Genomic DNA, 24,261 nt, shown 5'->3' with positions numbered 1-24,261 from the left:
AAATGACCCTTCTGGGTCAATGTAGATTCGAAAAGTACATTAAATTTCCCATAAAATAACATGTTCCAAAATTTTACAGTCAAGTAACGGAAAATGGGAGAATTTTAAAACTTTTTAGTGTTTTTCGATGAAAATACGTTTTTCGGAATTCTGAGTACGCCATCAAATCGAGCGTCTAATTTTACATAAAAGTCCCTTTGACACCAAATTTCTATCTCATCACCGTTTCAGGCTGCAAATTGTTGAAAAACACCTCTTTCGCATGTTCAAAATGGAAGGGTCGTACCGCCCCTCCGTCACGAGATATCAAAAAACGGACCTCGGATTCGTGATCAGGGACAAAAGTTACCCCATAGGACAAAGTATCACGCAAATCGAAGAGGGGTCGGGGCAACTGCTGTGTGAGTTGGCGGAGAATTACCCATAGAACAACAACTTTAATGGTCAAAATGAGTGTGAGGATCAATTAATGGCTTGACTGCTTGTAAAAAATCATGAAACTTTGAGAAAATATATAAACTTTCTAATTTTGAAATCATTCAAATCGTCCCAAATGAAAAAAAAAATTATTAGTATTTTTGTTTTAAATCAATGTGTTTGGACAGTGAAAATCTATGCTCCACAACCATAAAATTGCTTTTAAATTTGTCTCAGTGACCATAAAGTAAAAATAAAAAATAAAAACCAAAAAAATCAACTTGTGAATAAATAATCATTGAATTTACCTTAAAAATCTAATTTCTAGCGCTTTTTAACCTGAAACACTATTTTTCAACTTGAAAATTTGATACGAAGTTGTTTTTTAATGGTTTTTCATGGTTTTATTATATTACTTTTAGTTATATGGTATTCAGCCTAATAAATCAATTAGATTAAAATAATGTTGAGCATTTAAAAGTGGTTGAAATTCAACGATATTTTTTCATATATAACCCTCTTACGCCTTTGGTAGCTCACGTGCTTCATAAATTTATAACTTCAATCTGTAATTTCTCGAATACTTAGAAACAAATTTTTCTTACACAAACCTTTTTTAAAAATTTAATTATATCAGTTCAGTTTCCATCCAACATGTTCAAGGTAAAAAAAGTCAAGCAAATCTCAATGTTGATCTTGACCGGAAGATGTAAACATCTTATTTTCAAATGATATAACAAAAAAAAAAAAAAAAACTTTAAGAAGGTTGTCAAAAATAAAATAGTTTCTATTCATTCCATAACAGCGTAAGTTTTGTTGTCCAACACATAAGCAAACAATATTCCTAGTGGTGAATGCATCAGAAATAAATATTATCTGAATTAAATCTTGACATGAAATTTACAGACAAGCTGATTTGTTAAAATGAACAGTAGATGGAACTAAAAAAAAATCAAATCTCCAATTATTATTTTTTGTATAATTTCAAAACATTGGTGCCAAAAAGGTAGGAAAATGTATACTTCTGCTTGTATGTCGGGAATTCCCGGGAAACGGGAAATATTTTTTTCAGGGAAATCCCGGGAATTCCCGGGATTTTTTTCCCGGGACGGGAAATTGGACGCTCTAGAATAAATAGTCAATTCAATTTCAATTCAATTTATTTTGTCAGTAAATAATCAATTTACAATTCCGTATTTCTTATAACCTAATAGAGTTTTGGAGTTACTTTCAACTATGGTTTACACTATAATTCATTTTGATGTAATTGGATATTCTAACAATGGATTTGGCAAGAGAAGGAAAAATTAAAAAAAAACCTTTTGAATAAATAGTCAAAATTTCAGTTTTTCACAATATGGGTATCAAATGATCGGACTTTTTTATACATTTCGAATGTAATAACAACCTTTTTTGAAAATACTGAAAATTTTCACAATATTTCGTATTTTCTATAAAAAAAAACGCTCAAAATTTCTGATGGGTAACAAATGATCATAATTTTTTCAAGCATTTCGAACATAATAAATTTTGCAGCTTTAAACTTTTTAGTATTTTTTAGAAAATACCTAGATTTGTGAAATTTTAAGTATTTCAAAATTTGTTATGGCTTTCGAAATTTATTAAAATATCTCGATCATTTGATGCTAATATTGTGAAATACTGAAATTTTGAGATTTTTTTTCGATAATTCGTAGTTTTGTAAATAATTTGAGTTTTTTTTCAAAACATTGTGTTACAACTTTCGAAACGCATGAAAAAATCCCGATTGTTTGGTATCCATTTTGCATAAAACTGAAATTTTGAGTGTTTTTTTTCGAAAATATGTAGTTTTGTGAAAATTTTGAGTATTTAAAAAAAATCATTTTTCAAATACTTTACTCAAAATTTATGAAAAAATCCCAATCATTTTATACCCATGTTGAAAAACACTGAAACTTTGAGTATTTTTTCTAAAATACGTGCTTTTGTGATTTGTTTTAAGTAGGTTTCCAATAAATGTTATTATTACATTAGAAAATTCGATTCCCAAAAAAGTGTCCACGTGGTTTATAGATGGTCCCCATGCTTAAAAAAGTTTGGTATTCCGGGACCCTCTGGGATGGGACATTGTATATCCACGAATGTCCTGGACACAATTTGCCGTGGTCAAAGCACCACAACTTGCTCTCTGTAACTCATCAAGTCGTCATGGCCGAGTGGTTAGCGTTTTTGCTTACAAATCCAAAGGTCGAACCCCACCTAGAGTGACTTTGATTTTTCGTTTATAGTCATTATTTAAAATTTCTTTGTTCTTAACATTCTCGCTAGGACCAGATGGGAATCGAACTCAGAACCATTCGCTTACAAAGCGAACACCGTAGCCAGTCAGCCACGGACGCTCCTTAACGGTAATAAGAGTTATTAAAAGTAATTAATCGGTAATTACATTAATGATTTAGTAATTGATTAATTTGAAAATGTTACTTGTTAAACGCATCATTTAAACCGATTTTGCTAAAAAATGCCACAGATACTTATTTTTGCCTAAAGAATCGAGTCAGAGGGTATATCTAAAGTCGATATGTTTTATTGTCACCCAATTGCACATGCTCAATTCATGGGAAATCATAAACCAGAAGGTCCCCGGAATTTCATGCAATTTGAAAATATTTCCTAAAATTTGTTGTGAGACCAAACAAGTCAAAGTGGTTTGTCACTGTTGAGTTAAACTCTGAAGTTACGATTTTTTTAAATGTTAAAATGGTAGGTGATTCTGAGTATCTTCTAGTTCCCATTAATTGGGCATGTGCTGAAAAATTGTTAATCGATGTAATCCGGGTTCTGAAATGCTTTGGGTGTAGCGATGCCTTCGCATGAGAAATGATTCCCAGATTTTACTTTTATCGGATAATGGTTATTTCATAATTCCAGCCTAGCCATGCCGAAATGGTTCCAGAATGATAACGTCATGATTCGAATTCTCGGACGCTTCGAAACTCGGACAACTCATTTTGTTTTATCAATTATTTGGATATAAGTTCGCATTATGAATGTCAAAACTGTGTTACTAGATGAATTCTAACATCAACATTCCTTTAAAGTTTGTTTGAATGCTGTAGTTAATGCCAAAACAATAAAATAAAATTAAATTAAATGTTTACTAAAAATGTGAAACATTTCTCTGAAATATTTCATAGGCGTCCGAAGCACCGGGAAGGCTGAGCAGAAATTTATGGTTTTGCTTTACTTGAATTCTAGCAAATTTTTATATAAAATATCGACTGTTTTGATGTCAACAGCTTATTTGAGACCTAACGAATGCCATTCACTAACATTTCAGTCCAAATTTTTGCGATTCACAAGCAAAATCGAGTGTCCGGAAGTCGAAGCAAAACTGTTCCGATTTAGAACCAGTTTTTATCAGTGTCCGGGATTCAAAGCACAACAAGTCATTTTAATTTAAATTTTAATATTATGATGAAAAATTGTTACAAAATATATATTTTGCATGTGTTTATTTGTCCGGATTTCGAAGCATGACGTTAGTTTCTAACAATGTGCATGATATTATCGATGGCTTGAAAATTACGAGAATTTGGGATTCCATACGATATTTTCCAAATAGCTCGCGGGGAAAACCCAACTGCCAACAAGCAGTTGGAGTTATTTCCGGTTGGGAATCACGGCACAGTTTAGGCGAATCGGAAATCGGTGAATTTTCCACCGACTCTCAGTGGGAGTGCTTGGAATCACTTTGATTTCGGAACTTCCCCGCAAAGTCCCGTTTATTTCGTAATCCCATTTAGGGCTGGCGGCTTCCCACAAATGAGAAAATCCATCAGTTCGATTTCCGCACTCGACCGGTCAACCCTGGAGGTCATCCTGCAACCTCGTGGAACCGCCGCCAACCAACGTAACCGACGAAGTAAATTAATCACTTTGCAAAACAGCTTACCTATTGGGAAGCACGCTGACCAGCAGCAGCTGGAAGCAAACCAGCGAGACCACCAGCGCACGAATGATCTGTGGGTGGTGGGTGTGTGGGAGTGTGGGTCAATAGTCCACGTGGGTAGTGGTCCAGCAGCATCCAGCATCCGGCAATACGGTGGACGATGGTCAGATGTACCGGTGATTAGTTCCGTGAAAGGAAAAGAGAGAGAGAGAGAGAGAGAGAGAGAGAGAGAGAGAGAGAGAGGGGATACCGATAAAGCAACAGACGGAAACTTGATTAGTAAATTATTTTACCGTTCTATTTGTGTGTTTGTGTGTATGTGGATAAGTGTTTGTGTGAGTTCAGATGTGGGCCAGTCATCAGATCGCTAACGAGATAAATGGCGATATGGATCCGGCCGGAGAACAGTGAGTTGATAGGGTGACAAAAAATATGCTGTATTTCGAACATATTCCGTTGGTTTTTGAAGACCACTTGTAGCTTTATGCAATCTGATAAAATTTAGAATATTTTTTTGTGCAGTAGATTTTGATAGTTTATTTATAAATAAAATTGATAATAAGCATATTGTTGACCGATGCTTACCGTAGTAACATTTTAAGTTTTAAGTATTTGTTGCCTTCCTCACCTTACTGAGGCTATAAAATCACTTAAAAAACAAAAAAAAAAATCAAATTATTCGCTCTACAGCATTGCCTTGGCGTTCTCGATTGCGAGATTCCTACTCGAAACTAGGTGTCCGAAGGATTGGTTGTTGAGGCAACTGCAAACCTCTTTTTACACCTTAGCTTCTATCCACCCCGGGATTCGAACTGACGACCTTTGGATTGTTAGTCCAACTGCCTACCAGCGACTCCACCGAGGCAGGACCCAGGGAGACGACTCCTACACCTGGATTGAGCTAACGACCTAACCCGCTAGGTTAGACCGGGGCCAACATTTACTTCCCCATCCGACGGAAGGCGTAGTCAGACAAATCTCGTCTCGAAAAATGCCACCGGGACCGTCTGGGATCGAACCCAAGCCGACTGGGTGAGAGGCAACCACGCTTACCCCTACACCACGATTCCCGGCTTAAAAAACGAAATTCTTAATTTGGCTTCTTAGACCCACCTTCATGTATACATATCGACTCAGAATCAAATTCTGAGCAAATGTCTGTGTGTGTGTGGGATGCTGATCAAAAAAATTTGCACTGGGTTATCTCGGCACTGGCTGAACCGATTTGGACCGTTTTGGTCTCATTCGATCCGTCTTGGGGTCCCATAAGTCGCTATTGAAAATTATAAAGTTTAGTTAAGTACTTCAAAAGTTATGTTAAAAAAAAACAATTTTATCAATAGTCCGAAAGATTGTAAAAAGGGTGGTTTTTGTAAGAAACCCTGTCATATTATACATTTTTAGAAAGGTGTTGAAAAGACCAACGAGTTCAAAAGATTGCAGATCTGACATCCCTATCAAAAGTTATAAGCACTTAAGTGTTATTTATGAACTTTTTAGAAGCCGGATCTCAGATAATTTGATGAAAACGTTATCCGGATCTATCAAGCGGCCTGCCGTTGGATAGATGATCAAAAGACTTTTGCAACGAGTTCAAAAGGTTGGAGATCTGACAACCCTATCAAAAGTTATACGCACTTAAGTGCTATTTATGCACTTTTTAAAGGCCGGATCTCAGTTATTTTGATGAAAACGTTATCCGGATCTATCATGCGATCTATCTGTGGATAGGTGATCAAAAGACCTTTCCAACGAGTTCAAAACATTGAAGAGCACATTAGAGCCCTGAATGATGAAGATCTGACTACCCAATCTGATGGTATGAATGAATAATTCTCCGCCAACTCACACAGCAGTTGCCTCGACCCCTCTTCGATTTGCGTGAAACTTTGTCCTAAGGGGTAACTTTTGTCCCTGATCACGAATCCGAGGTCTGTTTTTTGATATCTCGTGATTGAGGGGCGGTACGACCCCTTCCATTTTTGAACATGCGAAAAAAGAGGGGTTTTCAATAATTTGCAGCCTGAAACGGTGATGAGATAGAAATTTGGTGTCAAAGGGACTTTTATGTAAAATTAGACGCCCGATTTGATGGCGTACTCAGAATTCCGAAAAAACTTATTTTTCATCGAAAAAACACTAAAAAGTTTTAAAAATTCTCCCATTTTCCGTTACTCGACTGTTAAAAATTTTGGAACATGTCATTTTATGGGAAATTTAATGTACTTTTCGAATCTACATTGACCATTAGGTCATTTTTTCATTTAGAACAAAATTTTTCATTTTAAAATTTCGTGTTTTTTCTAACTTTGCAGGGTTATTTTTTAGAGTGTTATAATGTTCTACAAAGTTGTAGAGCAGACAATTACAAAAAAATTAATACATAGACAAAAGGGGTTTGCTTATAAACATCACGAGTTATCGCGATTTTACAAAAAAAAAGTCCTTTTGTATCTATTTTGGATAGCATTACCCTCTAAATGTGAGGAAGGCACCAACCACCTAAGGGTGGATTAAGTAACGTTTTTATTTTTATGATACAAAATATTCATATTTTGAGAGCAAATATTGATTTTTTTTTATCTTTTTGGGATTTTAATTTAAAACATTGTTTTTTGTTCAATTAGCTTCTTTTCAAATTATTTATTTCGAGTGTAATTTTTTTTTGAATGAGCAAACACCAACAGCAAATAAATCTTTTCATTTCGCTAATAAGTGAATAATTTGAAAAAAAACTTTGATTCTCAGCTACAAATGTACAGAAGAAATATAAAAATAAAACTTCATTCAGTGTTTAACAGTTTTTGAAGCAAAGGTTATAATACTGATATTTTTAAAGGAGTGAGAAGGAAAGTGTGCCTCAAATAAGTTTTATTTCATGTTTTTAGAATAGCTTTTCGAAGTATAATATTGTTTGAAAAAAGGTTTCATAAATGTAAGCAAATTTTAAGATCGTTGAAAATATTTTTCAAAGATAAATAAAATCAAGAGCAGAAATATCTGAACTGGATCTAAGAAATTTTTATATTTTGTTCGTAAATATTGATTACAAGATTTTTTTATTAAATCAAGAGCTCACCACTGCTTCAGAAAAATCAAATCAGGCCAACAGATTGGGCACCCCTGGCCTAAACTATCTTTAAATATTGAACCTGGATGATATCCAAAAGCGATAATATAAAAATAAAATGACTAATTGTTTGGCAATTTGAAAGGAAATTGGCCTAGTGAATTTTACTAGTCTTGGTCGCTTAGCCAGAAGTTGATACCTTGAATACTCCGAAGTAATCGGAAAGCAATCTAGGGTTTCCTCAATCAGGTAAATTTGCGTTATTGCATGATAAATTTTTGCAAGAATAATCCATTTTTTAATGAAATTTTATGTGTACTAAAATTGACATTTTTCATAATTACTTCTTTCACATTAGTCACCATATAATTTTGGTTGGATTCCATACAAAATGGATATTCAAACATTCAAAAATCTGTAGCTTGAGAACTGATCGATGTAATGTCTTTGGAAAAGTTGTACACTCTTAAAAATAGCAACTTATTTTTATTCTGTTGTTTATACACAAAAAATGGATAATCAAATTCGGGCTTTCTCTGGGCTACCCCCTGAAATCAAATATTGAACCATCACTAGGCTAAATTCCAAATTGGAACTCATTCTGACCACGGGAACCCCTCCCTCTAATCGCTTGAAGTTTGTATGGGAAAAATCGACAAAATGTATAGAGAAAAGCAACTGTTTCAGTTTTTTACCTGTGGAGGGCGCAATAGTCGTTAAATCTTTATCAATTATCAGATGTAGGACCTTCGTCAAATTTAGAAACACTTTCCCGAAGACACGATTTTTTTTGGATTTTTTTGCTGGAAAGTTATTAGCTTTTGAAAGTGACCATTTCTGCGCAGACGTCCCTAGAGACTTCCTAGAAACAATGATTTTTTTCAGAACCTAATAATTTTTCAGCAAAAATACTAAAAATATGGTGTCTTCGGGAAAGTTGTTCAAAATTTAACGAAGGTCCTACATTTGAGAATTATTGAAGATTTAACGCCCTCCACAGGTAAAAAACTGAAACAGTTGCTTTTCTCCATACATTTTGACGATTTTTCCCATACAAACTTCAAGCGATTAGAGGGAGGGGTTCCCGTGGTCAGAATGAGCTCAAATTTGGAATTTAGCCTAGTGATGGATCAATATTTGATTTCAGGGGGTAGCCCCGAAAAAGTCCGGATTTGGACCACCCTAATAACCATTTATGAAAATTCTCTTCTTCGAGAAGATTTGAAAATTTCGTATAAATATGCTTTAAAGACATTAAAGTGTGGACGAATGCCATTGCCCATTGCAATGGCTGCTGAGGTAAAATCCCTGAAAGGAAACATGAAAAAAAAAAAAAACACGTCGGATAATTGTGGTTGGACTGTAATATAAGCCACCCTTTTTTTTTGATATTACACCACCGTATCTGTGCAAGAGATAATACGGCCATGGATGGAGTTACACATCGAAAAAAAAAATCTGATTTAATTTGAGGATACGAAAAAAGGCCTTTTAATTTTTTTATAATTTCCGTAATGATATAAGGAGTCACTTTTCAACCAAAATTAGACTAAATTCACGCATGATTTTGTTGTGATTTTTTTTAGCTGTGTAGACTATCTACTCCGGCAATAATGTTCCGTGATTGGATTTAGAAGCGTTACCGATTGGTGTTAGTTACATGTTTGAGTTATATCGATCTGGTGGCGTTTGCTGGAGTTTGTGTGTGGGTGTGTATGTTTGTGTGTACATTGAGGCTACAAGGGGCGGGTGGAAACTCTAGGAATATTGTTAATTGAGTTTATAGTATGAGCAAATGTAATTTCACGATTATTGCGGATCAATGGCTGCACTAAACTGGCCGCACCGTGCGTGGTACTTAGTGCTTATGCTGAACCATAATCCCTGTTGATTGAAACTACACTCTCTCATAAACACATGCTTATCGGCAGTGGGCAACACACACACTGCCACAGAGGAAAACCCGGGTCGGAAAAAGTGACACACTGACCGGCAGCATCATCAATCAATCGATACATCTCTATAGTCTGTTGCGTGGGTGTTGGTGGGAGTGGTGGGTTGGAGGATACTTACGTGTTCTGATTTGTGTACGATGCTGGCACTGTTGATGCCGTGCTGCATCGCCGCCGGATGTTCGCCCTTGATCACGTGGACCATCACGCTGGCGGAGTCTGGAAAAAGGGATGAAGAATGACACAAAACGATGAGATGATTGATTGAAATTTCAGTGATGCAGTGCGGAAGGTTATCAGGTGCTTTTGTGAATGGATGCATCCCGACGGCATTTGGTTGATCAATGATGTTTGCGTTGAAATATTCTGTTTTTTTTTTATATTCAAAATAAAATTGCTATTTCTTCAGCATGAGCAGAGGCTGCATTGTTTTAACTTAAATTCTTTTTGGGTTATTTAATTATGACTCGTTGTTTTTTGTCTTTTCAGCTTCTGATAAAAAGAGAGAGCATTATTATAGAAGTAGATTGCAGATTTTGCTAAACAATTATACGCATGTTTGAAATGCAAAATTGGTTAAAAAACAAATATTGTAAAAATCTCACCAGACCCAAAGCGTTCTAATCCTTTGATGACAGTCCCAGATGTCTCCTACAAGCTCCAGGACAATTTATTTAAAATTGTTTTATTAATTCATTAATTTTGATTTTGCTAAAACATTGCTGAAACATTTATATCAATTCACTTCATATGTTGTGTTTCATCCCAGATGACATTAGAAAATAATGATTATCAAATTACTGCCAATCTATAACATGGCTTAGTGTGGCTTTCTTCTGCCTGAGTCTTCATCCACCACACACCGAAAAGTAAAATTCCTCGTCCATCCCAAAAGAGCAGGAAAACGACCATTTTACTCTCCTTTTGCTCCCTCCCTGAGCTGACCAGTTCGTGGCTATCCCTGCGGAAAATTCGACACTTTACGGCCAATAACTTCATTTCTATCACTTCACACCAACATGTGGTTTGGCGCACAATCCGGAACATACACACGATTTGGCCGCAAAGTTTCCCCCTCCCACACAAACCGAACGTCGTCGACCCAAAAATGGGGTACATATGTGTGCCTTTACCTTTCAGCCATGTTTGAAATAAATTATGGTTCATTTTAAAATTTTATGCACACATTAGGTGCAATTTACGCCGGCACCCAGCAGGGCCAGTAGGGAGAACTCAACCCCCCAAGGGTACACAGTAAACATTATTTAAAAATCAAAATGGATTGCGTTTAATGTTAAGGTAGAAAAATCTAATTTTAGAACTATTATCCCTTTTCTTTTTTTTTAAGAAAACTATTTTTTTCATTGTTTTTCCCTCCCCAAATGCACTTTCTTTTCGGTGTGTAACAAGCAGTAGCGCCTTAAAGCTTAGCACCATTGCCGAGAACCAGCAAAGCTCCCACACTTTTGAAAGGCTTCTTCGTGTGAATGTAGTATGTAGATTTACCCGAGTGTAGACTGGTACCCAGGGTGGTTCTAGCCGTTCAAGAAATAGTTGAAATGCTTTGCAATATTATATAAGCTTTTTGAACACATTCAAAATTAATATGAAAAGGTTTCAGGTTTCATAATCACATTAAAAAAAACTTTTCTATAGTTATAGAAATTATAACACCGTTTTTTTTTAATGAAAAGCCCTTTTTCAGACAATTTTCTGTACGGGGTTAGAATTACATTGGAAAATATTTGTATTTTTGGCCTAATCCTGGAACAAAATTTGCGCCATCAAATGTTGCTGATTTCAACGAGGGGGTATGATTCTTAGTGTGCAAATATTTCGTGTGCAGATATTATTTGCACAGGTGGAGAAATTGGTGCAAAGTTTGCAATACTTAGCGCAAAACATTAATAATCGAAAGTAACGCACATTCCAAACCAAAGATTTACAGCGTATTTATTATTCTGTGAAAATAATTTTTGATACCTACAAGATTTCCAAAAACTTCAAATGAATCGTAAACCGCTTATTGACATATAGGCATTCATATGTTTGCACACTTATTTTGTATGAGCTTGTTAAATGATTTCTATAAAAATTAAGTCATTTTTTTTATTCAAATACGGTCAGTGGGACTGACATTTGGATTGGGGTGAGATTGGATCAAAATAATTTTCTCGGATTGTACAATTTTTCAGGTTTTCTTAAGGAAACTTAGTTCTTTTGTGAAAGGGATATCCTAGAACAAATCCTGTCATTTTGGCAGCTGTCTAAAATGTAAAAACGTTTTTTGCAAAAACGACCTCTCAAAAAATCTTCCTTTTAATTTACTTTCTGAAATTTCTCGTAAAGTACCTAAATGTTTACTACCAAAATTGTAGCATGACAAACGATTCCCTCGAACAAGTAGCATTGTTGAATGATTTGTATTTGAGCATCGTTTAGTTTGATTTGACTCAATGTCACCAGATTGGGTCAATTTCCAACCGATTGACATTAAAGGCACACATGCGTTCGCTCTGACTTTTCATTTAAAAGAACTCTATTTTTAGAAAATGTTGGTATCTAATAGCATATCTAATTTAAAAGTTTTTCCATACCAATTCAAATATTTTCGTTATTTACACATTTCGATTGTTGTATCGTTTTTGGCTCATAGTCTCCACTAACGGTAGCAGAAAAACTATTCTAATTATTGCATTTACTGATTTAAACGTAACTATTTTGATGCATTCCGCATGTTAAAAGAACAATTTTGTTATTAGACATTCCATGCAAAAAAATCTGTACCTTAAGAATAAATTTTTTTGTATCGATATGGTGTCTTCAGCAAGGTTGTAAGTTATTGATTATGATTAGGACTATTCTGGAAATAATAAGTCCAAGGAAAAATTATCTTCACTTTTTATCAATAAAATTTTCATTCTAAGAATACCGTTTTTCATATTTTATTTTATTTTATTCATTTTAGTAAACTAAAGTAGAAACCTAACTAACTAATATAGCCATTTTTTGAGCTAGTGTTAAGTAAATTGCAAAAGCTGATACCAGACCTATGTATTTTTAAATAAATGATTGCTGCTCAAATGTATCGAATATATGATCAAATCCAATTTGAAATTAATTTAATGATTTATAATCTGATTTGGAATCAAAAATGACTTTTATATGATTCTGTATTTTGATTGGGTGCATTGTTTGCAAGTAAGGGGAAATATACCCATCCCCATCACTTCAAGAAGTTCAAGTGTCTGGATGATGTCGATAAACCGTGGTTTTCCTTGAAATTTACTAAAACCAAGTACACCAACCAGGAAAGCAGCTTTTTCTGAACATTTCTGATTAATTTGACTGACATTTCTGATTAATTTAATTTCCAATTTCTTTGAAAAGCATTTTAAAACAATACTTTCAAAATCTTTTCTCGTCTGTCGTGAATGCCATTGTAAGAGATCAAAGTGAACATCCCTAGCAGTCTTGTCTCGCTTGAGCATCACACACTGTTGTTCGCTCAAGATAGTATGCACACACAATACACACTCACAGCTCATGTGAGACGTGAGAGTGAGTTCCAATCTTCTATGTGTACTAATGCTTTTAACCACGATACGAGGGTGATCGCACTAATCCACGAGCAAACGTCTCGCGAAAAAGCCACGCCGCCCTGAGAAGAACCTCGCCGTCTCGGGTAAAATCTCACCGTTTCGGGAAGAACCGTGCCGTAGCCGTCGCGGCCAGGAAGGTGCTGTGTCCTATCCCTCGCCTAGGCCAGACCAAAATCCATGATAAAGCTGTCAGACCAAATCTGTCAGACCAAGACTGTCAGACCAAAGAGCAAAGAGTAAACAATCTTGGTCTTCGACGTAGGTGCACACAAATCAAGAAAAGAAAATTTGAAAAAGAATGTTGGTTTTCCAATTCAATGACTGGGTTTGGACTGCAAAATTTAATGTACGTCAGAAAATGATTAAACAGTGCGGCGTCCTGTACACCGACAATTAAGTAAGCAGTTAAAAGCCTTATTCATCCACTTTAATTTTTGATCGCGTTTTCGGTTTACACCTGAAAAATCTTGAAATTTTTTATACGGATTTGTGATTCCTCTCTTTCCATCATTCCCTTGGTCGCGGCAAGCCTTCGTTCGTACAACCCGATAAGTGCTGATGTGCTTGGACACGAGAAGAGTCCAGAAGATTCTGTGGCCTGGTGATTTGTCCCCCCAAGTGGATCCAGCAACCGTCCCCTAACGCCCCTGAAGTGCACGCTGCTGGCTCTAGACGATCGCCACACTCGCCGACGAAGAACAGCGGCCCAATCCCCCCAAGTTCTATCCCGGTTGATCGCCCCTAACGGGTGAAGAAACCCTCGATTCGCCGGCAACGTACCGTCGACCTCGGCGCGAACAGCCATGTTGTTCAAGAAATTTATTTTATCGGCCTAATTTATTTTTCTTTCAGCGCTCGCTTGTGGTTGCCAGATCATGTTATTTGAAACAAAATTTTTGGGATGAAAGTAAAAAAAAAGTATCAAGTGGAAGTTTCCGGGCATCACTGGCTCACTCTTACACGCGCTGTTGGTTTGTTCTTTATTTGCTTTCGCTTCTCGCTCGGTTTTTGTCAGCCTTTGACGAGAATAGGTGAATTTTGGTAAAATGTCAAGTGACTCAGGGCGTTTGTTTCTGTCGGTAGATCGTTCGAATTAGTTACATGTTTCGGGATAATTTTCAAGTGATATCCAGAACCATGTTTAGATGAGCATATTTCCAGTAGTTGGATTATATCTTAAGCGTTGTGAAAACGTTAGCGCAAGTAAAAAGACGACTTTCGTTAAGTGGTTGAGCTCTCATCTTTTGTGCGAATGAGTGTGCAATAGTTTTTTTTCTGCCAGGTTTCGTGATGCAATACAAATTTTGATTAAAATTTGATCTTGTTGGCCAGTAAATGACATAAATTTGTGTGCTTACTAGGATGTAACAAAAATTTTTGGCGGGCAAAAACTTTTTGGCGGGCATTAAAGTGTGACTTTTTGGCGGGCATTCATTTGTTCCGGTGGGCATACTAAGCCCAAATCCAAAATATGAGCTTGATTGGACGTAACAGGAGCTGGCGCTTTGCTCTTGAATTTCAAATGGGATTTAACCCGTAAAAAAAGATTTTTTTCAAAAATGTTACTTTTTTATGTTTTTTTGCCACTAAAGCATTTATTTTCAAAATCATTGGCGTGTAGGCAAAAAAGATAGGCGTCGCTGGGGTCATTTTTTCAAAAAAATGCCAAACTTTGAAGGGCTGTACCGAGCTACAGGGTACTCAAAATTTCAATGTTATATATACCAAAAGATACGCAAGGATCTGGCCTACACGTCAATGATTTTGAAAATAAACGCTTTAGTGGCCAAAACGCCTCAAAAAGTAACATTTTTGAAAAAAATCTTTTTTACGGGTTAAATCCCATTTAAAATTCAAATGGAAAGCGCCAGCTCCTGTTACGTCCAATCAAACTCATATTTTGGATTTGGGCTTAGTATGCCCACCGGAACAAACCCTTGAATGCCCGCCAAAAAGTCATTTTTGTTACACTCTAGTGCTTACTCGAGGCGGGGCTGTTTTTGGTAAGTTTATGGCCTACACAGAAAAAAATATGTAAATTTACACAGCACGTAACTACTGTTTCTTATGTAAAATCACTCAATATAATGTTGAAATATGATGTAAAGAGTAAAAAGTCATGAAAATAACTGCAATGTAAATCCAAATCTAATGTAAATCATGAATCTAATGGAAACGTTGAGCATGGAAACTCAAATCTGATGAATTTCTACCCGTGTTCGGCTTCCTGTAAATTCCTATTTAATGTAAATCATATATCCAATGTATTTCTGCGAAACGGTGACTTCAAAACTACCCGAACTAAAAATAGTTATATTTGGCTCTCTTTCTATCGCTCTCATACTTCGCTGGCCCACTGCCTGAGCCTCGACCTGAACAAGTTGATGCTTTAGCCGCTCGTTTATAAAATGCGAAGATGGCTCAGTCGGCAGCGGGTAGCAGTAGTAACACCGAACATCCTACCCGTCGTCCGTTCGATTCCAGTCCAGCGTTATTCCACTTGGCCGTCGACGAGAAAGCGTCCCCTACCTGTGAAACAACTTTTTAAAATCCGAATTTCCTTTTGCTGTCCGCTTCAATCATTTTAAAATAGAACATAGGCCACACCCTTTTCCTACTGCAATCCAAGTAGAGCTTCTCATTCCCATTGGCCTATCAGAATTAGTTGATTTGAACTAATGTTAATTCCAAAAGTAATGTAAATTCCAAAACTAATGTAAATTTTCAAAACTAATGTAAATTTCCAATGAATCTAATGTAAATTTCCAATGAACCTAATGTAAATATACATCATTTATCATGATACCTTTTGGTACATGATAAATAATGTAAATTTACAGGAATATTTTTTTTCTGTGTACAGTTATGTTGGAGCCTCAAACTCTCCCTATGCCGAATATAGGTGACTGACGAGCATATGTATTTAGCTTCAAAATGTTAAATTTGCTCAACATTGGATTTTGAGTTAATATGTACAAGAAGAAGTTCTTTTTTAAGTGATTTCGTAGATTTTTGTTCATAGTCAAAGTTCAAATTCATGAATCCAAATTTCAAAGGAACCGACCGGGATTTGATCCCTGAACCTTCTGCTTGTGAAGCAGAAGCCGTAACCATTAAGCCACGGAGTCGGTTCTCGAAACCCACAATTACACTGTCCTGCAAAAAAAAAACCCTGCGCTGTCTCAACTCGAGGGGGATTGCTTGAACTTTGGGTTCAGAAACAAGTGCATTTTGAATAAAAAAAAATGAGACGGGCCTTTCGGTTTTTTTTTCAATGTTTGTAAGGGAAATTATGGCGATTCGTCGCTCCAGAAATTGTATGCAATATGCACAAGGAGCGATCCTCAAAAAAAAAAAAAAAAAAATGGCATATTACGAAAACGAAGAAAATTACTTGGATGTTGTTTTTTTGTTGGGCAAATCATGGAAAACTACCTAAAATTGCCTTATAATCCTTGGTTCAAACCCAAGCACGCAATTAAATCATCAGTCAACCGTTTATTGAGCTCCTAATCGTATCAAATTTCTTCGCCGTTGATGAACATTCTCCATTTCACATGAGCCCCATCAATGGCGTCCGACATTCGTCTCTCGTCATCGGAATGTCCTGCTAGCCAGAACACAGACACCCTAGTTTTGGTGACCGATTGCACCATGACCCCGAGAGCGGCACGTGTCTCCACCAGCAAGAGGGAGTCTCTCACGTACTTCTCGGAGGTACGAATCCCGAGGAAGGTGGTGGGTGTGGTCGGTACACCAAATGGATGCCGATTTATCGCCTCTTTAGCCGTTTGTAGATGCAAGCCGGCAAGCTCCTGCTAGGTTGTTCGCCCGGTGTCCGGTGGACCGTTGTTCTGCAGCTCACTGAGCCGAGAATCTACGACTGTTTTGGGAACGTACTTTTTGAAGATGCCCGCCGGCCAGATTGCACAGTGCTTCCAAAAATGAATTAAATCTTATAAACAAGAGCAATTTTTGACGAAACTGACTTTGAGAAATATTCTCAGCCAGTCTTATTATCCAGTGTTTTAAAGTTTACTTTCAAGTTTTATTTCTATTTTCAGAATATGATTGTATTACGATTTGGAATCCCTGTGCTTCCCGGTCCAAGAGTTGACCAAGAAAAGACACACACCACCCACGTTCGTCCACAAACCCCCAGAGCTGCATACAGAGGAGTCCATATTAGACGCCAGAGTCGAGACCATTTTAAGTAATCCGAGAGTACGTCCTGTACGTGCCGAATTAGGGCAGAATGGTGAGAATTTAAAAGGAACCTTCCTGCCACACCACTCTTTTGCTACCTTCTGGGTACCTTCTGCACGTGAAGAAGACATTTTGCGCCCAGTATAAATAATGAAATAATGCAGTGCGACCTCCCCCCTCCTCCCTCAAGTGGGGTGGGCAGGCACATGACAAGTACGAGGACGATAAACAAGGTGAATAATGTGCAAACTTGGGCTCTCCCGGCTGCAATCAGCTATACACGACAATCGATAGCCTTGGTCCCTGCAGTGGGTTGGTGGTGGCCACTGGCACGTAATTGGATTGGAAGGCAGCGGGTGAGGGTTTGCTGGAGGAGGAGGGGGAGGGGAAATTTTTCGTTTGGGATGCAATTTACACATGCACAGAGTGTGAGGGAAGTATTTCATTAATTTAAAATACTTGAAGCATTCTGAGGGCATACTTTGGATGTACTTTAATTAAGAGCATACCTTTGGAACTTTCAGTATTCATTGACCTGGATTTCATGAATGAACGAATGATTTCGAATAATTGCAGGTTAAATCAATTATTTGTTTAAAAATAGTCTATTGTGTTTTTTTAACAATAGCTTATGTATGAATAACAGAAAATGATGAACAATTGGATTATTAATAAAAAACGTCGCCACCAAAACCATTTTTGCCTTCCTCACTGAGGTAAGGCTATAATCCTGCTCTAAAAATGAACTTTGTATAAAAACGTCGTAGACCCACCTTCATGTATACATATCGACTCAGAATCGAAAACTGAACAAATGTCTGTGTGTATGTGTGTGTGTATGTATGTATGTGACCAACAAACTAGCTCATGTTTCTCGGCACTGGCTGAACCGATTTGACCGGAACTTGTTGCATTCGACTTGGTTTAGGGTCCCATAGATCGAGTTTTATACAGATTGAAGTTTCGATAAGTAGTTCAAAACTTATGTATAAAAATGTATTTTCACATATATCCGGATCTCACTTACATGTATGTAAACTATGTCCGGATCCACCATCCGATCCATCGTTGGATAGGTTATCAAAAGACCTTTCCAACGAGTCCAAAACATTGAAAATCTGGCAACCCTGTCTCGAGATATGGTCACTTAAGTGATATTTATGTACTTTTTTGAAGCCGGATCTCACTTAAATGTATGTAAACTATGTCCGGATCCACCATCCGACCCATCGTTGGATAGGTTATCAAAAGACCTTTCCAACGAGTCCAAAACATTGAAAATCTGGCAACCCTGTCTCGAGATATGGTCACTTAAGTGATATTTATGTACTTTTTTGAAGCCGGATCTCACTTAAATGTATGTAAACTATGTCCGGATCCACCATCCGACCCATCGTTGGTTAGGTTATCAAAAGACCTTTCCAACGAGTCCAAAACATTGAAAATATGGCAACCCTGTCTCAAGATATGGTCACTTAAGTGACATTTATGTACTTTTTTGAAACCGGATCTCACTTAAATGTATGTAAACTATGTCCGGATCCACCATCCGACCCATCGTTGGTTAGGTTATCAAAAGACCTTTCCAACGAGTCCAAAACATTGAAAATCTGGCAACCATGTCTCGAGATATGGTCACTTAAGTGATATTTATGTACTTTTTTGAAGCCGGATCTCACTTAAATGTATGTAAACTATGTCCGGATCCACCATCCGACCCATCGTTGGTTAGGTTATCAAAAGACCTTTCCAACGAGTCCAAAATATTGAAAATCTGGCAACCCTGTCTCGAGATATGGTCACTTAAGTGATATTTATGTACTTTTTTGAAGCCGGATCTCACTTAAATGTATGTAAACTATGTCCGGATCCACCATCCGACCCATCGTTGGATAGGTTATCAAAAGACCTTTCTAACGAGTCCAAAACATTGAAAATCTGGCAACCCTGTCTCGAGATATGGTCACTTAAGTGATATTTTTGTACTTTTTTGTAGCCGGATCTCACTTAAATGTATGTAAACTATGTCCGGATCCACCATCCGACCCATCGTTGGTTAGGTTATCAAAAGACCTTTCCAACGAGTCCAAAACATTGAAGATCTGGCAACCCTGTCTCGAGATATGGTCACTTAAGTGATATTTATGTACTTTTTTGAAGCCGGATCTCACTCAAATGTATGTATACTATGTCCGGAACCACCATCCGACCCATTGTTGGTTAGGTTATCAAAAGACCTTTCCAATGAGTCTAAAACATTGAAGATCTGGCAATCCTGTCTCGAGATATGGTCACTTAAGTGATATTTATGTACTTTTTTGAAGCCGGATCTCACTTAAATGTATGTAAACTATGTCCGGATCCACCATCCGACCCATCGTTGGTTAGGTTATCAAAAGACCTTTCCAACGAGTCCAAAACATTGAAAATCTGGCAACCTTGTCTCGAGATATGGTCACTTAAGTGATATTTATGTACTTTTTTGAAGCCGGATCTCACTTAAATGTATGTAAACTATGTCCGGATCCACCATCCGACCCATCGTTGGTTAGGTTATCAAAAAACCTTTCCAACGAGTCCAAAACATTGAAAATCTGGCAACCCTGTCTCGAGATATGGTCACTTAAGTGATATTTTTGTACTTTTTTGTAGCCGGATCTCACTTAAATGTATGTAAACTATGTCCGGATCTATCATCCGACCCATCGTTGGTTAGGTTATCAAAAGACCTTTCCAACGAGTCCAAAACATTGAAGATCTGGCAACCATGTCTCAAAATATGGCCACTTAAGTGATATTTATGTACTTTTTTGAAACCGGATCTCACTTAAATGTATGTAAACTATGTCTGGATCCACCATCCGACCCATCGTTGGTTAGGTTATCAAAAGACCTTTCCAACGAGTCCAAAACATTGAAAATCTGGCAACCCTGTCTCGAGATATGGTCACTTAAGTGATATTTATGTACTTTTTTGAAGCCGGATCTCACTTAAATGTATGTAAACTATGTCCGGATCCACCATCCGACCCATCGTTGGATAGGTTATCAAAAGACCTTTCCAACGAGTCCAAAACATTGAAAATCTGGCAACCCTGTCTCGAGATATGGTCACTTAAGTGATATTTATGTACTTTTTTGAAGCCGGATCTCACTTAAATGTATGTAAACTATGTCCGGATCCACCATCCGACCCATCGTTGGTTAGGTTATCAAAAGACCTTTCCAACGAGTCCAAAACATTGAAAATATGGCAACCCTGTCTCAAGATATGGTCACTTAAGTGACATTTATGTACTTTTTTGTAGCCGGATCTCACTTAAATGTATGTAAACTATGTCCGGATCCACCATCCGACCCATCGTTGGTTAGGTTATCAAAAGACCTTTCCAACGAGTCCAAAACATTGAAAATATGGCAACCCTGTCTCGAGATATGGTCACTTAAGTGATATTTATGTACTTTTTTGAAGCCGGATCTCACTTAAATGTATGTAAACTATGTCCGGATCCACCATCCGACCCATCGTTGGTTAGGTTATCAAAAGACCTTTCCAACGAGTCCAAAACATTGAAAATATGGCAACCCTGTCTCAAGATATGGTCACTTAAGTGACATTTATGTACTTTTTTGAAACCGGATCTCACTTAAATGTATGTAAACTATGTCCGGATCCACCATCCGACCCATCGTTGGTTAGGTTATCAAAAGACCTTTCCAACGAGTCCAAAACATTGAAAATATGGCAACCCTGTCTCAAGATATGGTCACTTAAGTGACATTTATGTACTTTTTTGAAACCGGATCTCACTTAAATGTATGTAAACTATGTCCGGATCCACCATCCGACCCATCGTTGGTTAGGTTATCAAAAGACCTTTCCAACGAGTCCAAAACATTGAAAATCTGGCAACCATGTCTCGAGATATGGTCACTTAAGTGATATTTATGTACTTTTTTGAAGCCGGATCTCACTTAAATGTATGTAAACTATGTCCGGATCCACCATCCGACCCATCGTTGGTTAGGTTATCAAAAGACCTTTCCAACGAGTCCAAAATATTGAAAATCTGGCAACCCTGTCTCGAGATATGGTCACTTAAGTGATATTTATGTACTTTTTTGAAGCCGGATCTCACTTAAATGTATGTAAACTATGTCCGGATCCACCATCCGACCCATCGTTGGATAGGTTATCAAAAGACCTTTCTAACGAGTCCAAAACATTGAAAATCTGGCAACCCTGTCTCGAGATATGGTCACTTAAGTGATATTTTTGTACTTTTTTGTAGCCGGATCTCACTTAAATGTATGTAAACTATGTCCGGATCCACCATCCGACCCATCGTTGGTTAGGTTATCAAAAGACCTTTCCAACGAGTCCAAAACATTGAAGATCTGGCAACCCTGTCTCGAGATATGGTCACTTAAGTGATATTTATGTACTTTTTTGAAGCCGGATCTCACTCAAATGTATGTATACTATGTCCGGAACCACCATCCGACCCATTGTTGGTTAGGTTATCAAAAGACCTTTCCAATGAGTCTAAAACATTGAAGATCTGGCAATCCTGTCTCGAGATATGGTCACTTAAGTGATATTTATGTACTTTTTTGAAGCCGGATCTCACTTAAATGTATGTAAACTATGTCCGGATCCACCATCCGACCCATCGTTGGTTAGGTTATCAAAAGACCTTTCCAACGAGTCCAAAACATTGAAAATCTGGCAACCTTGTCTCGAGATATGGTCACTTAAGTGATATTTATGTACTTTTTTGAAGCCGGATCTCACTTAAATGTATGTAAACTATGTCCGGATCCACCATCCGACCCATCGTTGGTTAGGTTATCAAAAAACCTTTCCAACGAGTCCAAAACATTGAAAATCTGGCAACCCTGTCTCGAGATATGGTCACTTAAGTGATATTTTTGTACTTTTTTGTAGCCGGATCTCACTTAAATGTATGTAAACTATGTCCGGATCCACCATCCGACCCATCGTTGGTTAGTTTATCAAAAGACCTTTCCAATGAGTCCAAAACATTGAAGATCTGGCAACCCTGTCTCAAAATATGGCCACTTAAGTGATATTTATGTACTTTTTTGTAGCCGGATCTCACTTAAATGTATGTAAACTATGTCCGGATCCACCATCCGACCCATCGTTGGTTAGGTTATCAAAAGACCTTTCCAACGAGTCCAAAACATTGAAAATCTGGCAACCCTGTCTCGAGATATGGTCACTTAAGTGATATTTTTGTACTTTTTTGTAGCCGGATCTCACTTAAATGTATGTAAACTATGTCCGGATCCACCATCCGACCCATCGTTGGTTAGGTTATCAAAAGACCTTTCCAACGAGTCCAAAACATTGAAAATCTGGCAACCCTGTCTCGAGATATGGTCACTTAAGTGATATTTTTGTACTTTTTTGTAGCCGGATCTCACTTAAATGTATGTAAACTATGTCCGGATCCACCATCCGACCCATCGTTGGTTAGTTTATCAAAAGACCTTTCCAACGAGTCCAAAACATTGAAGATCTGGCAACCCTGTCTCAAAATATGGCCACTTAAGTGATATTTATGTACTTTTTTGTAGCCGGATCTCACTTAAATGTATGTAAACTATGTCCGGATCCACCATCCGACCCATCGTTGGTTAGGTTATCAAAAGACCTTTCCAACGAGTCCAAAACATTGAAAATCTGGCAACCCTGTCTCGAGATATGGTCACTTAAGTGATATTTTTGTACTTTTTTGTAGCCGGATCTCACTTAAATGTATGTAAACTATGTCCGGATCCACCATCCGACCCATCGTTGGTTAGGTTATTAAAAGACCTTTCCAATGAGTCCAAAACATTGAAGATCTGGCAACCCTGTCTCAAAATATGGCCACTTAAGTGATATTTATGTACTTTTTTGTAGCCGGATCTCACTTAAATGTATGTAAACTATGTCCGGATCCACCATCCGACCCATCGTTGGTTAGGTTATCAAAAGACCTTTCCAACGAGTCCAAAACATTGAAAATCTGGCAACCCTGTCTCGAGATATGGTCACTTAAGTGATATTTTTGTACTTTTTTGTAGCCGGATCTCACTTAAATGTATGTAAACTATGTCCGGATCCACCATCCGACCCATCGTTGGTTAGGTTATCAAAAGACCTTTCCAACGAGTCCAAAACATTGAAAATCTGGCAACCCTGTCTCGAGATATGGTCACTTAAGTGATATTTTTGTACTTTTTTGTAGCCGGATCTCACTTAAATGTATGTAAACTATGTCCGGATCCACCATCCGACCCATCGTTGGTTAGTTTATCAAAAGACCTTTCCAACGAGTCCAAAACATTGAAAATCTGGCAACCCTGTCTCGAGATATGGTCACTTAAGTGATATTTTTGTACTTTTTTGTAGCCGGATCTCACTTAAATGTATGTAAACTATGTCCGGATCCACCATCCGACCCATCGTTGGTTAGTTTATCGAAAGACCTTTCCAACGAGTCCAAAACATTGAAAATATGGCAACCCTGTCTCGAGATATGGTCACTTAAGTGATATTTATGTACTTTTTTGAAGCCGGATCTCACTCAAATGTATGTAAACTATGTCCGGATCCACCATCCGACCCATCGTTGGTTAGTTTATCAAAAGACCTTTCCAACGAGTCCAAAACATTGAAAATCTGGCAACCCTGTCTCGAGATATGGTCACTTAAGTGATATTTTTGTACTTTTTTGTAGCCGGATCTCACTTAAATGTATGTAAACTATGTCCGGATCCACCATCCGAGCCATCGTTGGTTAGTTTATCAATAGACCTTTCCAACGAGTCCAAAACATTGAAAATATGGCAACCCTGTCTCGAGATATGGTCACTTAAGTGATATTTATGTACTTTTTTGAAGCCGGATCTCACTCAAATGTATGTAAACTATGTCCGGATCCACCATCCGACCCATCGTTGGTTAGGTTATCAAAAGACCTTTCCAACGAGTCCAAAACATTGAAAATATGGCAACCCTGTCTCAAGATATGGTCACTTAAGTGATATTTATGTACTTTTTATTCG

At 37.4% G+C, this 24,261-nt stretch overlaps 1 protein-coding gene across 7 annotated transcripts in view; it reads right to left on the bottom strand.

Annotated features, from left to right (window-relative positions):
• LOC6037602 (hemicentin-1) overlaps window positions 1-24,261 on the bottom strand; it is a 135,269-nt gene that overhangs the window by 28,363 nt on the left and 82,645 nt on the right. For all 7 annotated transcript variants that reach the window (XM_038265695.1, XM_038265694.1, XM_038265696.1 and 4 more), the window contains 2 exons: window positions 9,495-9,592; window positions 4,355-4,422 (listed from right to left, as the gene is read on the bottom strand). In XM_038265695.1, the coding sequence (XP_038121623.1) occupies window positions 4,355-4,422; window positions 9,495-9,592 (166 nt within the window). The remainder of the gene's footprint in view (window positions 1-4,354; window positions 4,423-9,494; window positions 9,593-24,261) is intronic.

The sequence above is a fragment of the Culex quinquefasciatus genome, chromosome 3, assembly GCF_015732765.1.
Source record: "Culex quinquefasciatus strain JHB chromosome 3, VPISU_Cqui_1.0_pri_paternal, whole genome shotgun sequence".
NCBI lineage: Eukaryota > Metazoa > Arthropoda > Insecta > Diptera > Culicidae > Culex > Culex quinquefasciatus.
This window is presented reverse-complemented; position numbering and strand designations above follow the sequence as displayed.